The 23,244-nt window shown below is 46.9% G+C and overlaps 1 protein-coding gene across 1 annotated transcript; it reads right to left on the bottom strand.

Moving 5' to 3' along the window:
• Window positions 1–246: 246 nt before the first annotated feature.
• LOC125946433 (uncharacterized) lies at window positions 247–23,140 on the bottom strand. The gene is made up of 4 exons (XM_049669714.1): window positions 23,001–23,140; window positions 19,010–19,152; window positions 17,632–17,672; window positions 247–584 (listed from the first exon to the last, which is right to left on the bottom strand). Exons 2-4 carry the CDS (start codon window positions 19,084–19,086, stop codon window positions 346–348), a joined length of 357 nt encoding a protein of 118 aa, XP_049525671.1. The 5' UTR covers window positions 19,087–19,152; window positions 23,001–23,140; the 3' UTR covers window positions 247–345.
• Between the last annotated feature and the right edge of the window lie 104 nt (window positions 23,141–23,244).

Below are 23,244 nucleotides of genomic sequence, written 5' to 3'. Positions count from 1 at the left end.
CGACCAGCGAAAACGGTACTCCGCGCGTGCATAAAAAGATTATGGATACTCTTTTGTCTCAAATGGCAGTGAAAAAGTTCGTCACGGCTCCTATTCATCAAGGCTCATTTCCGATAGTACACCCTCTGCATGACAGTGCTCAATTTTATATGTACAGGTTCACGTACGTCAACCCCTTGAAAACATTCTTACTTCGCTGCACATGCAACCGAAAAACAACAAACGATATTTTCTCGGGTTTCGGTGTTCTTTATTTCAGTTAAAACTCAGCCTGGAGCAGAGAATTTGCGCAGGCGGAGCTACGCTCGCTGTCGCTTGAATTTCGTGCGAGTGGTGCAGGAGATGTCACACCGAGGAAATGAAGAAGAAGAAGAAGGTATAGTAGCCAATAAAAAATTTGGCATAGCCGGGAAGTCCCCTTACTCCGCATCTCTGTAATCTGGCGAAGAGGCTTTGGCTGGGAACTACGCCCTGCATCGAAGCTTGCCAATTGGCTGCCACACTATTGGCCTTGATTCCTTGCTTGCCGAAGCCCAGCTTCTCAAGCATCCAGCACACGATTTGCACAGCAATGAGTCCCATCACTGCAGATAATGAGAGAAAAGGCATGGCATCAAGAAGGTCAGCATCCTCAAATTGACACTGATTGAAGGTAGAAATTAGGAGGGGCCACTCAACATATAATAAATCAAACTCGAGTGCTACTAGATGACCCTTCTAGAAACCTGGCAAGGTATGCTTTATTCAAATAGAATATTTATTGGGGACAAAATTGGGTATAAAAGGCGATCACAATATTTTCTCCAATTCAGGTAGTGCGTGCATGGCTTAAATAAAAATCGTAGGCTGCATCGGTGACCTCGACACTCGATATTTGCCAGTCACTATCGCGTGCTTGAGTGAGAGGGCCACTTTGGGAAAGCCTGATGTTTATGCAAATAATAATGTACCTTCATACAAGCGTGTAGGCGTGTACGATATTTAATGATAGCGTCCACAGAGCAGTACGGATATATACGGATATACGGACAGTTCGGATATATATATTGTAAAGGAAAGAACAGGAGACAGAGACACAGCACCCGTTCACTGGGCCGGCTGTTCTATTCACTTCCTCTTCTTTTTCCCCTTTTGTCCCGTGTTACCGAGCTTGTGCTTCCACTTCATTACACTCGGCCACACTGCATTTTTGAAACTCAGTGCACAACCACATCAGATTTGTCGGTGGACCCTCTTCTTGAGACGAGCCACGTGGACGGCGAAATTGTTCTTTCTTCTCCTGCCCAAGGTTCCCTGTTGATCCAGAGTGCGAACACGCCAAGTGTTCTTCCCCAGGCGTTCTGTGATCACAAAGGGACCCTCAAATTTCGCGCCAAGCTTCTTTCCCGGTGCTCGACTACCTCGTTGGACCCACACCTCATCTCCTATCTGGTACTGCGGCGCGGGACGATGGCAACGGTCGTAATGACGCTTTTGAACGTCTTGGTCTCTCGCGGCACTCTTGCGAGCTTCTTCTCGAATATTGCGGCATAATGTCTGTCGCGCGAAGGGGCGTCCAAATCTGATCGGGGTATCCAAATTGAGCGCGTTAAGGCGGGGTAACTGGCCACAGACTATTTCGTACGGCGATGTCCCAGCTGAGTTCTGTAGTGAAGTGTTCATTGAGTAAGCAGCAGCCTGGAGATGTTCGTCCCAATCTGCTTCTCGCGGCTTACTATTTCTGCAGTAGGGAGCCAAACGTGCTTGAATTGTCTGATTAGCTCTCTCCGTCAGGCCGTTTGCTTGCGGATGGTACGCTGAGGCACAGTGGTGCTCAACTCTTGCATGGCGTAGGTAGGCACGGAGTTCGGAGCTGCGGAAGGTGGGTGCCCGATCGGATATTAGTTTGGTCGGAAGACCATGCCTCAGTTCAAATCGGTCTCTCAAAAATCTTGTCACGTAGCTGGGTGCCAGAGAAGGCACGGCGTCCACCTCCACAAATTTGGATAGATGGTCAACAGCAATGAGGATGTAGCGATTGCCAACCGCTGTCGTTGGTAGGGGGCCAACATGGTCGATGCCAACTGTGTGAAATATGGTAGCAGGAGGTGGAATGGGTGTGAGTAGCCCAGGCTGGCACCCTGGAAGCCGCTTGTGTCGTTGGCATATTTCGCAGCTAGCGACGTAATCACGAACACTCTTACTCATTTTGGGCCACCAAAAGCGCTCCTGTACTTCTTTTAGTGTCGCTCGCTGACCTACGTGTCCGCCTTCAGGTGCATCGTGGATGGCGTGAAGAATACCAGGCCGCAACGAAGCAGGGATGACTAGAAGGTGTTCTTCAACTTGCCACTTATTCTTCCATAGACGACGATAGAGAGTTGCGTCGAGCACGACATATTTCTTGCTGTTCTATGCGTCCGCAAATGAAGCTATGATAGCCGCCACGTCAATGTCTTGGCGTTGGGCCTCCGGTGACGTCTTGCTGTGAAAATAATATCCAGGCTTCCTTCATTCTAGACGAGTCGTCCCCACTAGGATTTCGCGACAATGCGTCAGCCACTTGGTTTAGAGTACCGGCGCGATGTCGGACGCTGTAGTCATACTCCTGTAGTCGTATTATCCAGCGTGCGAATTTATGCTTCAGGTGTTGCTTTGAGAATATCCATGAAATTGCAGCATTATCTGTTACCACCGTGAAATGCCGACCAAGCAGATAGTGTCTAAATTTGTTGTCAACGCTCCACACAACAGCTAGGCATTCCAACTCGTTGGAGTGGTAGTGACTTTCAGCATCTGAAAGTTTTCGGCTGGCATAGGCGAGAACATGCTCAGCACCATCTGGGTCGCGCTGCACAAGTACTGCCCAGAGTCCAACCTGGCTAGCGTCTGTGTGCACCTCTGTGGTCCAGTCTTCATTGAAGTGGCTCAGTACAGGGCAGTCGGTCAGCTGATGTTTGAGCGATTGGAACGCCCATTCCTGTGATTGGCCCCATTTAAAGCTGCGTATCTTTCTTGAGCAGGTCAGTAAGGGGAGCAGCTGTCAAAGCGAAGTTGGCAACAAACTTTCGCAGATAAGACGCGATGCCCAAAAACGACTGCAGCTGCTTAATGCACGTCGGAGTGGGGAAGTTCGTAACGGCTGATATCCTTTCAGGGATAGGCTGTACGCCTTTCTCAGAGATATGGAGTAACCCAGATACCAGATGGCCGTAAGTCCAAATTGGTATTTCTCACTGGTTTAGTCGGAATCCAGCGTTGTAGAGCCTCTCAAGAACTTCGTCTAGGTTCCAAAGATGTTCTTCTGTTGTGCCCACAACTAAGATATCATCGAGGTACACAGCACAGCCGTGATCCTTAAGCGGACCCAGCACGGTGTTCATAGCGCAGCTGGAATGTACTGGGAGCTGTCCGTAAGCCGAAGGGCATACGGTTGAACTCGTAAAGGCCTGATGGTGTACGGAACGCGGTTTTAAATTTGTCTTCTTCTGCGACATTGATTTGCCAATACCCAGCCCGGAGGTCTAACGACGAAAATAATCTTGCATTCCGTACTGTATCGATGGCATCGTCAATGCGGGGCAGTGGGTAGGAGTCCGGTATAGTATGCTTGTTCAGCTCTCTATAATCAGCGCAGAGCTGCAAAGATCCGTTTTTCTTGCGAACAAGGACAACAGGTGCGGCCCAAGGACTGCACTATGGTCTAATCACGCCAGCAGCCAGCATCTCACTTACTTGTTCGGCAATGACAGACCGTTCGCGTTCAGCATACCGTCGCATTTGTACGTATATAGGTGGGTGACTGTCTGTCGGAATGCGGTGCTCAAGCAAGTCAGTACCGGGAAGTTGTGCATTGTTGTCGGCAAGCAGAGCGCGATGTTGCTCGAGAACGCTAGAAAGGGTCTTCCTGCCGGAAGGCTCACCTCTCTGTGACTCAGTCGGAGGCGCGCAGGAAGTTGTGGACCGCAGCATAACTTTACCGCCCTCAATGTTCAGTTGCACGTCGTTAGAAAGGACGTAGTCCGCGCCAAAAATGATGTCGGCAGGCAAGTCGTCGAAGACGGGCACGTCGCGTAGATGCTTTGTACCAGCGGTTGTGTGTAGCCGCAGGTCAATGGTGCCTGCTGGCTGTACGTTTCCCCCTAGGCATCGCAAGGGTGCCTGAGTCCAGGGATGGAGATTGGCAGGCGCGTGCCGCCGAAGCAGCGCTGAACGCTCAGCGCCGGTGTCTACAAGCGCTGTCAGCTCTCCGATACCGTCGACGTGAATTGACACCAACGGCCTTGTGCTGCTCTGGTATCGCATTTGCTGTCTTTTGTCTTGCACACCGTCGCTAGTGCAGTGGCTAGCGTCGCCAACGGAGGGGCTTCCACACTGCATCAGGGGAACTTGAGAAGTAGCACACGGCTGCGTGGTGGCAGCCCGACGCCGTCTAGCTGTGTTCTGAAGCACCGAAGCTTTGCGGACGAAAGCGTCAGGCGCTGTCTCTAACGCATACACGGACAGGACGACAGCATGCGTGGAGTCATGGATGCCATCTATGACATACTGCTTGGCCGCTTGGGAAGCCCAGGTAAGGTTGCAGGTGCTAAGGAGCCACAGCTTGTCGTAAATGTACTCGGCTATGTCTTCATCTGGATCTTGCTGGCGTGACCGCATCTGCATAAAGCGAGTGTCATAGGCGCTTGGCAAGTTCTCGAAAGCAGAAAGCAGCGCCGCGGTCCAGCTGGACCAAGTTGGATAGGCTCGTCCTTCAAACAAATTCCAAGTCTGAGCTGCACCTCGGAGACGACCTTCTGCCATAGACCTCTTCACGGCGTCTGTCCACGCGTAACGATTAGCGACAGATTCTATGGTACGCACCCAAGTTACAGGGTCCTCTTGGAAACCATAGAAATCAGGAAGAGTCGTCGGTGCTTGCAGTGAAAGCGCGCTTAGTCCGACGACTGACGCAAACGCGTCGGTCATTGTCTGAAGTCGTTTTGAGACAGCAGAGAGGGCTTGGTTGAGCTCACTAGCGCCGTCGTCCACTTGAGACACTGAGGAGGCCTGGACGCCGTCCCCGGATGATGTGGCGAATACTTGCGGCGACGAATGTGGTCCCGGTAGTGTCCGTTCGCTTGCGATGCTCGGGGCCAGATCTTCCGAAGTCTCAGTATTAGCCGACTGCGCCATTGTAAAGGAAGGAACAGGAGACAGAGACACAGCACTCAGCTCACTGGGCCGGCTGTTCTATTCACTTCCTCTTCTTTTTCCCCTTTTGTCCTCTGTTACCGAGCTTGTGCTTCCACTTCATTACAATATATATATATATATATATATATATATATAAATTGAATTCAAGAAGAAGCAATTCAGTTATCACAATGTTAAGAGATACTACATGCACACCACTGGATCAATTAAGTTGCATTTTGAAATACAAGGCTTTTTGACGCCTGATTTGTACAATAAAAAGAAAATTATTCAATTGCTTGCTAAACCAAATGCTGCCAATAAAAATTTTCAACTCGGGTTGTCATGCAGGGAGTCAATGAACTCGAGATTCATGGGAATATTTTTAGACAGGATAAGAAAGTAAAATGTTTGAATATTTGTATGTGAACAAATTTACCAGACTTGTAAGCAAATGATGACCGTAAAGAAATGACTTGTAGGCGATGACATTTTTTGGCAGTGTTGTAATTAATAGATACCTTTTATTACCTAACAGATTACAATGCTTGCTGTAATTACGACTTTTTTTCACTAACCAATTACATGTAAGAAATTTCTTCATTCACTAGAGAAGCTATAAATGGTGAAGCAACATTGAGCAGTAGAATTTGAGAGGAACTACAATAGAATGCCCATGGTCGCGCCATGCAACTGTCTCAAGAATGCGTATGTTCAGGCAGGAGAACTAGGACACTCAATCATCATCAGCCTATTTTTTTATCTCCACTGCAGGATGAAGGCCTCTCCCTGCGATCTCCAATTACCTCTGTCTTGCGCTAGCTGATTCCAACTTGTGCCTGCAAAATTCCTAATTTCATAACCCCACCTAATTTTCTGCCATCCTTCTCACCTGTGTTGCCCTTCTCTTGGCGCCCATTCTATAACTCTGGTGATCCACCCTACGCATCTAATTACTTCTACGCCTTACATGGCATGCCCAGCTCCATTTCTCAATACCTGTTTCCGATTCTCACCACTCCCGCAGACATGAGCTGCACAAATCGAACCAGCACTTTTATGACTCCCCAGCGATAATAGTTTCTTCTGATGTTGATGACAGGAAATTATCTCCGGGCAATTTTTTCGGCTTTTCATTTGCACAACAAGGAACACCTTGTCCGAGCACCAGCCACACACAAGAGCTGCGCTTCGTAGAACGTCAATATGCGAGAATCAGGGCATTAAGGGCAATCTTGTGGACAAAGCGTTCCTCAGTTACAACACCGTGCTTTCCTTCAGCATGCACGTCCAGGGAGTTGTGTTCTCTCAGATCTCTTCACAAGAAAATGAGCTGGTTAGCGAACGGAAATGTTGAAAAGCAATTGTCATTGAAGATGTATAACACGTGAAAGGCTGCAGGTTACGCAATCAAAGAGCCAGGCCTTCTCCTTCTATTTGTTGTAGGTATTAACGCGATAGCGTTAAGGGCCCCGTGTCGCCCAAAATCCGGCGTCGGCAACCGGCGTTGGCGCGCGATGTATGCGGGTGGTGGAGAAAATCATCTTCAACCAACCCAACCTCCCCGACCGTGTAGGCCCTCCACGTGGTGCAAGGGTTTGGTGAACAAAAAGTGAATTTCTCACTGTGAAATCCGCCAGAAAAATGGTAAAGTACGACTTAACCATTCGGTGTCGGATTCACCGTCGGATTGTTTACCAATCGGCGTCGGATTGTACTTTGAATGTACGAGAAAGCCTAATTTTGCTACGAGGAAACTCAAACACAAACCCCCTTTCCAGCATTTCTACCAGACCTACAGCCGCTTGGTTGGGTGCTTTACTTGCGAAAACGATATCCAAATGGCGCTCGCATCCTAGGCAGGTCAAATTGGGACTTCGCCTGCTAATTCGTTTTGGACACGCACGCGTTTCGGGGCAATAGCAAACAATTATTAAAATAATAAAGAAAGGTGCTAGGGCCTTCACATTTTAATATAAGACCACTTATATTGCCCCTAGAAAAACGGCTTTCTAGCAATGCATTTCTGTTTAAAACTGAAGCCGACTTTAAGAGGATCGGTGTAAGCTTAGTCTTTGTAAGCTCGCTTTCCCACGTTCAGTGTTGCAGTGAATGAAGCCTAATTGACGTATGCGAACGATGCGATGCGAACGGGTCCTGATAACGCTATCGCGTTCTACTCTTAAAGGCGAAGCTTAAGCGTCCTCCAATTTTTTAGCAGTATTAGTAACGTTTGGAAAAAACGTTACGTAGAAGTAACAGATTAAACTGTTAGGGATTGCACAATTACTTTCGTGGGGCACTAAGCGTACACTATTGAATGTAGTATACCTAATTGGAATTAGCTGCATTAAATATAATTTGCTATATCTGAGTGACCCCCTGCCAGCGTCACTGGGCTGGTGTTGACAAAATATAGGAGGCTATGGTTGAACAAACTCCAGGATCACATATCTGGTCAAAGAACACGATTTGGCTGTGCGTTTTCGAGTGCAGAACCAGTGCCACGCTTCTTATTTTTCTGTACACTGCAGTTTTTAACCCATTTGGGACCACCGTACTTTAAAAAGTACAGTACCATTTTCATTTGTAAATAATTAAAGAATAAATATACTGTGTTCCTTAGTACGCCATTTTGATAAGAACAGTCCTGCCAAAATGACCCCGTTGTAGTTTTTTTGACAGCTTCATGATGTATTTGATTTAATCCTCGCCAAACTAGGAGAAGTGCTGAACACAGCCGGTGCGGCCGTACACGCCCCTTCTTTATTTTTTATCAAGCATATCATATGCTTCACGAAGCTGAGGTTTGTGTGGAAGTATTAGAAAAGAATGACGTAAACGATGAATGCATGACGTTCTATATACAATACATATTTATAGCGTCGCAAGAAAATGAATGTAAGTGTACTTTGTAAAGTACACTGGGCCTAAGTGTATGCTAGAGGGGTGTGCTTGTTCTCGAAGCACACACGGTGGCTTTCTTACCATTATTTTTTGCTGGCTATTTTTTAATATATTTTGCTGACTAGAAACACTTCAGAGACCATCGCAGGTAAAAAATATATTAAGGATTACATCAAGATTGCTATTATTTATCCTGTTTCCTTTTTTGCTGCTGAGAAAGATGACAACGCTCTTATCTTCACATTCAATAAAATAGCGAGCCGTGTTGCATTAAATTTAGATGAATAAAAAGCCATTTGGATATCATATGAACATTTTTAAAACGGTAGATAATTTATGCAGGATTTTAATACAAATTGGAAAATTGGTGGGAGGAAACAGAAAACAACAAAGACGATCTATATTCCTGTGCCAATTGAGATGAGTTATGCAAATAAAGTAGAGCAGCCCGCATTGCGGAAGCAGACGTAGATCCCCTCTCTTGAAAGGTTGGAAAATTCTAACAAAAATGTTGCCGGCCAAATTATATAACAGGACTGAAATGCAAGAACCGACTGTTATTGGAGGAGATGCCACCAGTGCGTTGAATCTTTCAACTACCACTCAACCAAATGGTGGCTGAATGCTTTAGTCTTGAAAACCTGCATTCATCGTAAGATATCACGTGTAGGTCTGCGTCAATAATATATTTTCATCACGCGCGCCTCTGAAAGCAACACCAAAGTCCTTCTCCGTGAAATTATGCTACACACTTGAATAGTCAAAACACCTACCAGCAAACTATATTTCCCACAAAAATGCTCATTTTGCTATCAGAAGGTTATGAGGACTTATGCAAAGTTTGTTTGACTCTTCGCCGTTGCAAGCCTTTGTTTTTGAAGCTCCAAAATATAGCATTTACCATTTGGTAACCTACATCAGGTACTGCTCCCATAAAGGTCCAGCGTCCTTTATAAAGTACAATATCGTAGTGTTTCAAAGAATAAAGCGGCAATCATGAAACTTTCACAATGTATTTACAGTGTGAAAATATCACCACACACAAGAAATCTGCAAAATGTAACGGGTAGATTTTTCCTGGTACTTCATAGGTTAAACCATTACATTTTTCCCAGGTCGCTGAAATTGACGACTGATAAAGCTTATAGCACAAATGTTGAAAGAAATGACTCTCTGACGTCCCTTAAAAAAGTACCTCTGAATATTGGAGGATGATTGTCGAATTCAAGTGATAGCTTATCGTTAGGTGTGGGGAAATATGCTTCTGGGACAGTTTTTTGATGTCTCAATTGTTTAATTTAACAACCATGTGGGTGCTCTGACGTATGTAATGCCAAAGAGAAAAGTTTACGGACCACGGGACATGAGAAAACGTTCAAATCCCCGAGCAGCCTATAGCCGTAGCCAGTAAAACAGTAGACGACTATGTTGTTAGCTCATTCTAGTCGAGGCCTTAAATGCAAATACCAGGCTACGTTGAAAGGCTGCGGAGATATTAAGCTTTGTCACAGATTTCATGGTGCGTAATATTTTGTGGTTGACTGTCTATGCCAAGTGGATTTGGTTGTAAGCTTTCACTATCACCACGCGACGAGATTGTAGAAATGCTGATGTATTTTTTTCTTTTTGTGAAGCATTGCTCGTTGTGCAAATTTGTGCTGATGTTGTGATAGTGATCATATTGATCCTGAACTGACGTTACAAGCCACCGCCGTCAATCAAGGACTATTTTCTTGCGCTTTTCTTAGTTTCTGAGCCACGAAATAATTTAGCCGCTTGTTTGAATTATATTTAACAAAAAATACCTCAACATTGACGTAGTAGAGGGGAAAGGTTATAAAAATCTAAACTTAATTTTTCACCAAGTCTGGATAAACACACATATTCCAGATAAGTAGTGACACATAGATATCGCATATAAATCTTGAAACGGGCAGAGATATAAGGTTAAGTAGGACCGTGTATACTCTGCAGAAGATATGGCTGGTACAACCAGTATGGCGAAACGTTAGGCTAGCCTCACTACATCGTCTCTTTCGTCTTGTTAGTGATCGTCATCTTTGTCGCTGCCGTGGCACCGTGACATAACCTCCGGCGGCGAAAGTGCCGACCCGGCGCATGCTAGATGGCGGCCGCATGGTATGGCTTGAAATCGCCTGGAGCTATTTCATAAGGGACATGACTGAGTTGTCGGACGACGCGGTAAGGGCCGGAGTACCGCGAGAGCCGTTTTTCCGATAATCCCACATTCCGTGAAGGAGTCCAAAGGAGGACTCCTTTGGACCCGTCATCGTCGACATGACGATGACGGTTTACATAAAGACACTTCTCTCTCGCTTCCGACTCAGAAAGGTGACAGTGGGCAATCTGACGGCCCTTGGCAGCTGTAGCTATGGCATCGCGAGCGTACTCAGACGGAGACTCGAGAGAAGTTGGGAGGAGCGTGCCATAAGGTAATGTCGGGTCACGTACAAAGAGGATGTAGAAGGGGGAACAGAGAGTGGTGTCGTGATGTAACGAGTTGTACGCGAACGTCACGAATGGAAGACCCGCATCCCCGTCGCGATTATCTGAGAAGACATACATCGAGAGCATATCTGTAAGTGTTCGGTTCAAGCGTTCAGTGAGGCCGTTTGTTTGAGGTTGGTATATTGTCGTTAACTTCTGTTTCTTGGCACAAGCGCCAAGCAGATCTTAGATAACCCTAGGTAAAAAGTAGCGGCCCCTGTCTGTGAGAAGATAGCGAGGAGCTCCGTGCTCTTGGAGCAGGAAATCTGCGATGTCGGTAGCGCAACAAGCCTGGATGGCTCGTGTGACGGCGTAGCGGGTTTCATAATCTCTTGCGACGGCAATATACTTATTTCCAGCTCTGGAGGTAGGGAAAGGGCCCAACAGGTCGAGGCCAACACGATAGAATGGTTCGGTGGGTATACCAATGGGCTGGAGGGTTCCAGCCGGAAGCAAAGCAGGCTTCTTACGACGTTGGTCCAGTTCGCTAGCAGCGACACAGCGTCGCACGCTACGGTAGAGTCCAGGGCAGAAAAGTCGTTGCCGGACACGGTCGTACGTCCTAGAAACACCCTTGTGGCAAGCAGTATAGACATCATAGAGTTGCGCGAGTACAGTTTCCCGAAGATGAGAGGGAACAACTATAAGCAGTTCGTGTCCGTTTGGGCGCATATTTCGGTGGTATAAGATGCCGTACAAAATGAAGGACGTGCTAAGCGAGGGTTCTGACGGATCAGACGCAGGTGGCTGATGAAGTCACGCAATGATGTATCACGTCCTTGCTCCTCGACAATGTGGTGGAAGGCGGAGAGCATAAAAATTTTAACAGGTTCATCTTGGAGTCTGGAGCGTCGACGGGGTGCCAAAACAAGCAATCTGCATGCTGGTGTAGCCTACCGTCTCGTACACCACTGTGTAGGTGAATTCTTGAAGACGTAGTGCCCAGTGACCTAGACGACCAGTTGGATCTTTAAGTGTAGATAGCCAACAGAGAGCGTGATGGTCCTTTGTAGCGGTGAAAGGGCGGCTGTATAAGTATGGCCGGAATTTGCTCATTGCCCATACGAGTGCGAGGCACTCGCGTTGTGTAATGGAGTAATTGCGTTCAGCGAGCGAAAGCAGGGGACTTGCGTACCCAATAACTCTACCATGCCCACGATGATACTCAGCTAAAAGAGCGCCAATTCCAAAGCCCCTAGCATCTGTACGTACCTCTGCTGGGGCAGCTGGGTCCAAGTGAGCAAGAATTGGCGGCGTAGTGAGCAGGGTGATAAGGCGTTTGAAGGCAGCAGCTTGGTCAGGACTCCTTGAAAAGGGGGAGCCTTTCTTGAGAAGGTCAATCAGAGGCCGAGCAATCAACGCAAAATCTCTGAGAAATCGACGGAAATAAGAGCAAACGCCTACAAAGCTGCGCACGTCTTTTGCACTTGTCGGTACAGGAAAAACGAGAACAGCACGAACTTTCGCGGGATCGGGGCGAACACAAGATTAGTCGACGAGATGACCGAGGATAGTAATTTGGCGGCGACCAAAGTGGCACTTCAAAGAATTCAGTTGTAGCCCAGCAACATGGAAGACTGAGAGAATAGACGAAAGGCGTTCAAGGTCACGAAAGTCGGCGAGAACACGATGACGTCGCCGAGGTTACCAAGGCATATAGACCATTTAAAGCTGCGCAAGAGCGTGTCCATCTTGCGTTCCAAGGTGGCTTGAATATCGCACCAGCCGAACGGCATGACTCGAAACTGAGAAAGACCATCTGGTGTAACAAATGTGGTTTTCTCACGGTCCATGTCGTTGACGGCAATCTAGCAGTAACCGGAGCGCAGGTGTATTGATAAAATACGTAGCACCGTGTGGCAATCCAATCCAAGTCTCCAGCTGTTGTCTTTTTTTTTTTTTACCAAGACAAAAGTAGAAGCTCGCGGGCTCGATGGTGGTTCAATAATGCCCTTGGTAAGCATAATAACAACCTTCTGTTGTATCACTCGGCGCTCTGCGTGTGCCACGCGATAGAGCCGTCTGTGAATAGGTGGCGCATCGCCGGAATGTATGCCATGATGCACAAAGGAGGTTTGTCTCAAAGGCCGACCGTCAGTGTCAAAAATGTCGGAATAAGATGCCAGCAGATGACGAAGATCGTCGGTTTGTGTGGGTGAAAGGTCCAAGGCTACCATCTCCGTAATGTCGTCGTGTTCTGGAGGCTACGTTGCGGAATGAGCATTACAGGTGGCGGAGGAGGCGACAAGCGAAGGATAAGGCGAAGATGGACGAGGCGAGAGGGAAGAAAGTTCCTACTCGTGCGACGGCAACAGTGTAGTGAGAGAGATGCTTTGGGTACTACCTGAGGGCAGAATCCAAAATTCAGGAGTGGAAGGTAAGTTTTGTTAGCCGATATGTTCACAACGGTGTGAGGAAACGACACGCCGTGCGAAAGTAGGGCGCTTACACAGGGAATGACGACATAGTCACCATCCGGTACACAGGGGTTGGGCACAGCAGTGATACAGGTAGTCCTGAGGTAGCAGACGAACAAAGTCAGCATAACAAAGCTGGATAGGCACTGCATCGGTAGTGTCGGTTGGACTATACCAAGTTGGACTACACCAGCCGAGTAGTAAATTATAGCTGAGTGAGCAGATAAGAAATCAAGGCCCAAGGATCACGTCGTGAGGCCAATGGTCATGTACATGGAACTAAACAGATGGGTGGCGACCACCGTCGCTGACACGAGCGGCACATATTCCTGGGCAAGCGGGAATTCCCCCATTGTACATTGTACTTGTACTACGGGGCACTCGGCAGTTGCGAACACGTTCTTGAGCCGCTTCAGGAAATCAGCGCTCATGACTGAGATGTGGGCCAGTGTCGAACAGGGCAGTTAGAGATAGGGCATCAACTTCCAAGGCGATTAGGTTCTGATCTGTCGGCAAGGTAAGGAGAGGATTTGCAGGTAGGGGTCCCAATACAGCGTCACCTCCGGGAGCCGCGTATGTCAGTTTTTCGGGGATGAGCGTAGATAATGGTGCAGCGAGGAAAAACGACAGGTCAGGGGTGAGCGGGACCGATGATTGTGCAGCGACAGTGAATGGCTCGAGCGTCCGGTGGAAGCATAAGGGCATGCCGCGGTATGTCGGGTCATTTGGAGCATCAAATGGCGGGCGCTGCTTGTCATTGTGGCGGTAGTAAAACGTGGACCGGAAAAACGAAGGCTGACGAAGGGCAATAACGGGAAATGTGCCCCACGCCGCTACAGTGGAAGCATATGGACTTGTCGTCAGGTGTTTGTCACTGAGCCCGACCTTGATATCGTCGAAACTTCGGTGGAGGTCGATGAAGAGGGGCAGTAGGTCGAACCGAAGGGCGGGTTATGGAGCACGCGGGTTGTATTCCTGCGTGTGCCAATTCTTCGCGGACAACTGCCTGGATGAGAGAGATCTTCGATTGAGTATCCTTCGAAGGGCGCCCGAAAGAAAATGGCGACACAGCCTCCATTTCGTGCCTCACAATTTGGGCAACGCTATCCGGAGTGGACGACTCCAGAGACGAATGAGTGTCTTCGCGCGACGACGTAGCGGCGGTGTTTGGAAGCCGCATGAACTGTCGGGCGACGCGATGGCTCTTCGCGTCTTCGAAACACCTGCAGCCATGGATAGTTTTGTCAACCATCCAGCAGTCTTGAAAACGAGCAACTTAAACGCATCATCGGTGATGCCTTCCAGAATATGCCTCACTTAGTCAGCCTCGGGCATACTGGAATCGAAGCGATGGCAAAGAGCTAGGACATCAAGGATGTACGCAACGTACGTCTCTGTAGCTGTCTGAGCACGGCAGGATCGGTCTTTCGCAGCGGCGCACTTTCGGCCAGTGATCTTGCCAAAGATGTCGCGTAGCTTTTTCTTACTGGAGTCCCAGCTGGTCAGCTCTTTTTCTTGTGTGTCATACCAGGTGCGTGCTGGTCACTGGAAGTAGAAGACAAGATTTTCGAGAATCACTGTCGGGTCCCATCGGTTGTGTGCAGCGACGCCCTCGTACATGACAAGCCATTCCTCGACGTCGACGTTGTCGGTGCCTTTACCATAAAAGGTGCCAGGATCGCGCGGTTGGGTCAAGATGACTGACGGTTTCGGCATCGCGATCGCTGACGGCCCGGGTGCGCCGGGTGCTGACCGCATCTTGTTGGTTCTCGTCTTCTTTTTCGCTCTTGTGGCACCGTGAGAATACACATACATATTCCATGGGCGAAACTACGGCGTTAGAGTATACCGGCGGCCATCGCGCGCACGCGTCCATACAAATCTTTAAAGCTTAGTGCATGCGCGTTTGGCGAGTGCGCATATCGAGTGACACGTCTGGGCTGAAGGCAATCATGCAGTGAAAAGCAAGCGATCTTGGCGGGGAGGGCACGCCCTACCCTGCGGCCTCCCCTTTCGAGCAGCACATTCCGATCGCACAATTTTTCGCAGTCGAAGGCTCCCCCAGTGGTATCCCAACCTTCTCCGACCGTCCTCCTTTCAGCTTCCACTGCCTCACGATTATGAATTATTCATTGGTGTGCCCTTCCAAAGGACGCGGTGACACATAGCCACCTAGCCAGCTTGAGCTTATCACGTAATGTACAGGGTCGACCACATCTAAGGTGAACACCTCATTAGTAATCAAGCCGGTAAAACTATGGCGTTTATTCTACTTTACGAGTGAAATGTTCGTTATACGATAGGTAATCATGGTGTCGATAAAGACAATAACGATTTTTCGAATTATGTACTGAACATCACCTTCTATGATATCGTGAATACAAATGAGGTGTTCACCTTAGATGTGGTCGACCCGGTACACATATTTATCAGTCCGGTATTTCACCTATCTTTTAATGTTTTCTTTGTTCATTAAACCTACGTTGTACAGTTACCTTTGCCTGTAACGGATTTGTTGCTAAAAATTATCTGCTTTTAAAACGACGCATTCTTTGCGAACCCTATAACACTTGTCTGACCATGGATACAAGCTGGCTTGGTGCTGCAGCTGTCTTGCTGAATAGGTCGGCCGCAGGACAGCACTAGTCTTTACAACTCTTATAGATGTACAGGCTCCTGGTTTAGATTTTTAGGCAAAACAATTTATGCATAAATATCCTAATTGCTAGAAATGTACGCCCAACTCTTTTAGTAAAGCAAATCTTTCAAACTTTTTAAAGCCTACTTTCTGTACCATTAGTAAGCACAAAATGAGAAAGTATCGCAATTTCGCGGGAATGCCAGAAAAGTTTGCGTGATGATGATAGCGCACCGTACCGTACATGGGTAGATTTTCTCTGGAGCACGGCAGAGAACCCTTACGCGTTAACAAAATGCCAAGCCAGCATCCCGATTGTGCAAGGCAGCAGTGATGCTGTCAATTTTCCTATTAAAATGCATGCATAACGCAGAAATTTCCTCTTGAGAGCCGCTGGCATGGTCGGAATAGAAGTCGTTGACTTATTTGAGATTGGTAAATTGTCGCAAGTGTAGCAAGCCGAATTTTGGTTACTGAACCGGCAAATATTTTACACAAATACAAATCTTTTCAAAAATCTGAAGAAACAAATTAAGCAGGAAGTTTATAAATCCGTAACTTTCCAGCAAAATCAGATATCAGTTTTTTGAATGCATCTGTTGGAGCATCTAAAGCGAACAAATGTGATTTATATCAGTTGACGTAAAAATGCTTCAATGGTAACAAGGGTTTCGCAAATTTCCTGCTCACAAATTAGTGCTATATTTGATACGCCAGTTTTGTCAGCGTAAATTGTTCTAATATGTCTCTTTTACGGAATTCGATAGTGTGCTTTTTTTTTCGGAGTTACAGGTTGACAACTTGGTTCCCGAGCATGTTTTTGTTCAAGTTTTGCAAGATTCAATATTATCGCAATAAAAAATACGACCAAAATTTAAAAATTAAAATAAATTAACATATAAATTAAAAATAACTCCATAAATTAAATAATCGCGACATAATACCTCTACATATAATCCCAGCTCGTATGTATATCTGTGAAGGTCAACGACGGCTTAATGGCAAAGCGCATGATATGCAACAGCTTCTTTTATTTTCTTGTATATCATGTATTTATAATATTTCATTATTGGGGCTATTCGGAACGTGCTTCTGGGTATCTGGTCATTCTTCATCAGTCTTCAAGAAGGGATATGTTCCATTATGACAAAAGTGGTGCAGAAGATCTCTGAATGTATTTAGATATATATCGTTAATTCCACCACAATTATTCCCTCAACAAGCATCGTAGATCGCCTTCACCCACGTGAGTGTCATAGTGGTTTTAGCGTTGCGTCGCCAAGACCGACGGCCTGGATCAAATACCGGCCGCATGCGGATGCATTTCGTTGGAGGCGAAACGCAAAAACGCCCTTGTACCATGTGTTGGATGCACGTCAAAGAGCCCCAGGTCGTCAGAATGAATCCTGAGCCCCCAACTGTGCCTCCTAATCGTACCATGGTTTTGGCACGTAAAACCTCAGAATTTAAATAACATCGCCTTGGTCCTCGTGAATGGCACGGCTGCGTGAACCGCTACACGGTTTATTGGAGTGCTTTGGTGTTTTCGGTTTGGGCATAGCTTGTGAGCAGTCTAGCGAATGAACATCGAATTTGCATGAACTTATTGTTGGATCATTTGTAAAAGATAAACATAAAGACTGCATGACATTACACATTGCACCGGATAAAATTGACACAATTGAGCGGATCGCATTAAGTTGTGTAACTCTTTAAATATTCGCTTTACGAAAACTTCGCTTCAGATCGATTTGTAGGTGTGTATGTATCGGCAAATATTTGTCTCTCGATATATTTTTTCTTAGTTGTATGTTGTCAATAATTCTATTTAGAACAGTCAATACTCTCCCGCCAAAGCCAGTACGCTTGAAACACGAAAGCGTCATTTGGTCACAGCTATGCCTAGAACATTGATAACATTAGGCTTAATAATTTAGTGGTCATTGTTTTCTTGCTCTAGCCGTAGTCAAATACACAAGAGATCGCATATAACAAAATATACCTTACCAATCGCCATTGCGAAAACATACAAACGATGCGGCCGATGACTGAAAAAAAGAGAGAAGGTTGCGTCATGATAGCAAAGCAAACCATTTTCCTCCTTTTCAAGGTCTTGTGGATTGCATGCACTTTTTAGGTGGTACTGAATAAAATGTATGATGTCGACTGTCACTCCGCCAAGACCACCGCGTGACCCTGATAGCCCGGCAAGGCGCCAAACGGGGCTTTAAAAGCTGCTCTCAAAATAAAATTCCTTTATTTGAACGTTTCCTCATTTTTTATCATTGTCAAACAACCAGCAGTTATCTGATGCATCGCTCTGCACCTGGCGAAAATTTCAAGATTTCCGAAGTTTCATACAGCCGGTAATATTGCTACGGACCAGCCTCATTAATTAACTCCTTAACCGTTTAGGACTAGCATAGCTAGTCTTTGCCGAACTGTCCCGAAATCGTTTTGGACGAGTGTAGCTCATCCGCTCGAGATAATATCTCCTTTTGAGCGTTTTAAATGAGACACGCTCGTTTGCGGGCTAGTTGGTGTGTTGCTTTGCAGATGGCAGCACTGGGCAGGTAATTTATGTTTTTCAACCACCATTTCACATTTCTTTGGGGGGAAACTCGCGTCTAAAAAGATGGCGTCGGGTGAAGGCGACGCATGTGTTTCTGGTCCATCGTCGCGCAAAAGAATGAATTTCTTCGTCGTCCAGCTCTTTGGACGATAATGATTCAGAAAGCGAAATTTAATTCAATTATGGAAGCGAAACAATACCGATGTCTTAGAAATTAGCAGTACATCAGATGAAGTACACTACTCAGAAGACACTATTGCCAGTGCGCGTCATTGGCGGTGCATTGGTGTGAAGGATGCATCCCCACGAAGGGTCCTCGGTTTCTGTTTTTGGGCGTCCCAGGTAAGGCGTTCAATATAGCATTGCCTGATGACTTGATAAAACTATCCGAACAGCGCTCTTGCTCTGTTTTTATTGTTGATTACCAGCAGGTAGCTGGCTTCCTTTATCATGAGCAATTATAAACTTTAATGTGCTAATTTGACTTAGTATGTGCTTGAATTATTTTTTTTCAACACCGAAAACTTGCTTTTTAGACGGAAAATATTCAATATAAAATTTTAAAAAATAAGCAGTTTGGACACGGGACTTATCCAAATAATAAAACGGTTAAGGGGTTAAAAAGAGGCAAATTGGTACTGCTATTGACGGCGACGGTTTTTGAGATGACGCGAACGCTCGCATTTTAGTCAGGGATTGGAATTCGTTCGTCTATTTTATGTATACTGCCTCTCGTCTGCACTTTTGCCACGTAACAACTTGGCGGAAGTAGCGTTCTTTGAGCTCGTCACTGAGCTACTCAGCGGACGCTACCTCAAGTTTTCTGTAATGGCCGCACTTGCATGATCATTGTCCGCGCTGGCCACGACACTTTCCATAGGGGCATCCATTACTCGGCTTCCCGCGATCCTCGCGTCTTCCCTGGCGTTCAAGGTGATGACCAGGCCGGAATCCACCTGCACGAGCGCATCGACACCAATAAGAGGTGGATCTTATCATGTTCGCAAATGTTATGTTTAATCTAAAGGTGCCACACCCCAAGTCTGCTTCAAACCCTACGAAGATTACCTCATTGGTTCGGAAGCTGAATCAAAATTTGTATAGCTTGCTTAGTGACTGCAACGGCTACCGACACGCTGCGTGCGAACGCTTTATGCGGCCTCGCGTGGATGTAATTTGAGCCTTACGTCACACATACACAAGATATCTTGTATGACGCGCACATCACTCAGATAATGTTGCCGATAGGCTGAAAGGGATTGTTGCTGATGCATTCAACCTGCTTGTCTAACATGTATCGACAGTTGACGCAGTTATCGAACAATGGCACCGCTTGGCACTGGCAGAAAGCCGACATATCTGTCAGCAGTTAGCCTAGCTTTGTAGCAAACTGCAGACGTCTTTTTGTGGCAACGTTCACCGTCTTTACACCACCTGCATTTTGAAACAGCACGTGACAACATTATGGCTTTATGACACAAGTGCTGCCACGAGGGGTGCCGCCACTCGAGCTTAACGCTTTCCGGAATAGCAAGTAGCGTCTATTAAAGTCTCTGCTTTAACGTGCCGTGTGCTTAACTTTCTAAGTTTTATAGCAAAGCTGTCTATGGCTAGCATCCCGGGATTTCTTCGTGGTGTAACGTCAACAGAATAAAAAAAAATTACACGTAAATTCGTCAGCCCTTCCCCTCCGTGAAGATGGTTAATCAGCGAAACTTAAATGTGTGGCCCCGGTGTTTATCACTGGGTTAATCCCGAGGGTTCATTAAAGTATTTCTCAATGATGAGGTTACACACACGTTCCGCTGCGACGGAGAGAACGACGTCACTGACGGTATGCCCGCAGTCCGCCGTTGTCGCTTGCGTTCTATGTCTCGTGTTTGCTCAGCGGCGTGATTAGCAGCCTTCGCCCGCCATTGCCGCTTGCGATATTTTTCAAATCAAATTGCTTCAAAATTAAATCTGTCCATTGCGTAAGCCAATGAATGGCTCATATCCCCGTAAACGCTGCCTCCTTATTACGATGACAGAAGAGAATTGAAATTCTACGCTGGAATGATGAGCGGTAACGCAGCCAGCTGTGAAAGCAGACGACGACGACGAACGCGGGAGCAGTGGCACGAGCGCGTGCCGAGCACGAACCAGCTGCAGAAGAGAACGACGTCGCTCGAGCCAATGCTGATTTTAATATGTTCAGAGGTGATTTGGCAAATTAAGCCATATTCGATTTCCCCTAGATATATAAAGCTTCTCTTTAATAGGGTGGGCCAAGGAGGTCTTAAACCTCCTTGGGGTGGGCCGATTCCCGCGTCAGTGCGGGCAGAGCTATGGCTCATACCCCCGCGTAAGGCAGAGGCTACAAGCAGTGACTCATGAATTGCTCATGAAAGCAAGCAAAGATGCAATGAATCATACCCCCGTAAGGCAGAGGGTACAAGCACTCAGCAAAGTTAAGCGAACCGCGCATAGATTCTTTGGAATCACGCATGCAACATACAGAACAGCATACGTTTCAGTAAAGAACAAGCTCAAAACAAGAGTGACGTCCCTGGCCTTTCGCATGTAAAATAACTAGCCTAGCAACCGATTTTAATGTAGTTAACACGTAGATTTAATGTAGAAACACGCCACCGCGATGGGCGGCGGCGTGTTGCAAAGATTACCATTACTCCCATTGCTACCATTGCTTAACAAAAAAAGCATTACTAATGTTACACTAAAGCCATAAAACATTGCATACCCCCCTCAGCAGTTGTGGTGGCTCTTTTGAACAGCTTCGCTGGTCATCCACTGTCGCAAGGTGGGGATGGCGATAAAATTTGTCCGCTGGTGCAGTTGGTTGCCCCGTACCTGTTACCTGGGGACACCGAATTTGTCTGCCGCAGTCTCCTATTATGTCACAATATTTTTTTATTGCACTAGCAATTATATGGACACTCTAGGCTAAATTCTGCCGTCGTCGTCGCCATCGCCGGGAGGTTCCGTATGAAGTTCATGGACAACAAAATCGTCGCCGCGCGCCATACGCAGTATGTGCGTGAAAGCATGCGACGGTCAACCGGCAATCGCAGCTCGCGCACACAAAGGTGGAGGGCCACGCTTTACTGCCAGCCGCGCGCTCCCGCTGGGCCGGAAGGCTTCGGAGAGAGGGGCGGGGGTGGGGGTGGCGGCCTTTTCTGCGCCGCGAGCGCCCGTCCGGGCGGCGGTCTAGTGCCCCCCCCCCCCCCCCCCCCCGGGCGGCGGGGGGCACAGCCCGCCCTACCTGTGTTTTCGCGGCTAAGATAGCGTTGATGCGAGCGCCGGCACGAAGCTCAATGCACTCTCGATCTGCTGCTGCTGCGCTGACTCACTCCAACGTTTTGACAGCCAGTTTCCGCGGTCGTCGAGTGCGATGCGTTCATGTTTGCTTGTGCGCGCGTGACACCATGCTTGTTAATTTAGTTAGTATGCCTATATGTGTACAACTGTATACGGCTGATAAAACTACTATTTACAGGCCTACTCCCCCTCTCCCCTACGACGCTGCGCCGTGCTCCCAGATGGGCTGCAGAATTAAGCGTCTCTTCCTTATGCATAATAAACACCAGTAGTACTATCCTTACTTTGTATAGCTGTCCACTAATTTATTATCGCAAACGATGCTTCGCCTCTCGGGCGAAACAACCATTTTTTTCATAGTAGTGACTATTCTTTGGGCCAAACTGCTGCTGCATACAGCGCATAAATTCCGAAGTTGCCTGTGCCTATACCGTGCCCCGTATAGTATGCCACTGTTTGACACGTTAATGTCGGGGTAGTCAAGAGGATGATCACAAAAAAAAAAACTCAAACATCCTACACTCCATGGCTGTCTGTGGAACAATGCTTGCATTGGTTTGGCGTCGGTTATGTCTGCCTTATCGATTTACGAAAGCGACGTGTACTCCTTGCCTCGTATGGAAGACTTCCTTGAGGGGGTCCACGGTGCTCGCCGTTTCTCTTCCAAGGCACGAAATTGAAAAAGAAAGTTTGGCCACCGGTGACACGCTCCACAATCTCAGTGCACAGGAATTTTATACATTTCTCTCCCATCATAGCTTTAACAAAACGGCCGCCAAATGAACCTGTGTCGTCGTTTTCTGTGAAAGATTGCTATATATGCTCAGCCACAACAGCGGTTGTACAACCTTCATTTTGCGCTGACCCGTATTGTGTGTAGGTGCTACTACCTTGTTATGGGGGGCATTCTTGCCGTAACTCACGTTCATGAACTCATAGTTATAGCAATAGTACATTAAATGCGTCACATGCTCTAGTCGCCATAACTGTCAGATTATCAAAAATAATTATTATCGTATTGCCTTCAATAAGATAAGATTGCCACAATATCTACCGGTTAATGCATAATTTTAGAGGAGTTGTTGCATCATGTACATGAGTTTTCAAATAGTGTTATTCCTAACAAAGCGTCAGTTCCTCCAATAACGCGTTATTGACTAAGTATTTTTTAAAGGCTTTGACTGGTATAATTAAGGGTAAGACACGGAGGTTTCACATTTCAAGGTTTACATCCGTGTAATTTTAACATAATGTTAAAGAATAAAAAAAAAAAAAACGTGCGCCTTTTCAAAGCTCACTCGAAGTTATCGCTTTTGTTAAAAAAAATTAGTCAGGTTTGTTAACTGGTGGTTTAGTTCGGACAGTTCTCGGCGTTTTACATGCATCCAAAGAAAGGAACTAGTCCAGTTCGGAACATGCAACAGGTTGTTCACAGCGCAAGTAACCAGTGCACAACGGCCGCCTATCAAATGACTAAGTATCTTACAATGCAAATACTGACAAGCAAGGCACAGCTTACGTAGACGTCCCACCACGAGCCACTGCACGCTCCATACGGCGACGGCAAGGGCTTCGTAGACGGGGGTCGGTCTCGAGGCGCTTCCCGGTTGCCTTGCTGGAGTCGGCAGCTGTTTGAACGAATTGGTGACTGGAATTAAATACAGCTTTCATGCGTCATAGCGAAGTGCTCTAAATAACATAAGTGAGCAAATAAAGGCCAGTGTGTGCAG

The sequence above is a fragment of the Dermacentor silvarum genome, chromosome 6, assembly GCF_013339745.2.
Source record: "Dermacentor silvarum isolate Dsil-2018 chromosome 6, BIME_Dsil_1.4, whole genome shotgun sequence".
Classification (NCBI taxonomy): Eukaryota; Metazoa; Arthropoda; class Arachnida; order Ixodida; family Ixodidae; genus Dermacentor; species Dermacentor silvarum.
Note: the sequence above shows the minus strand (reverse complement) of the source record. Positions and strands in the feature narration are given on the sequence as shown.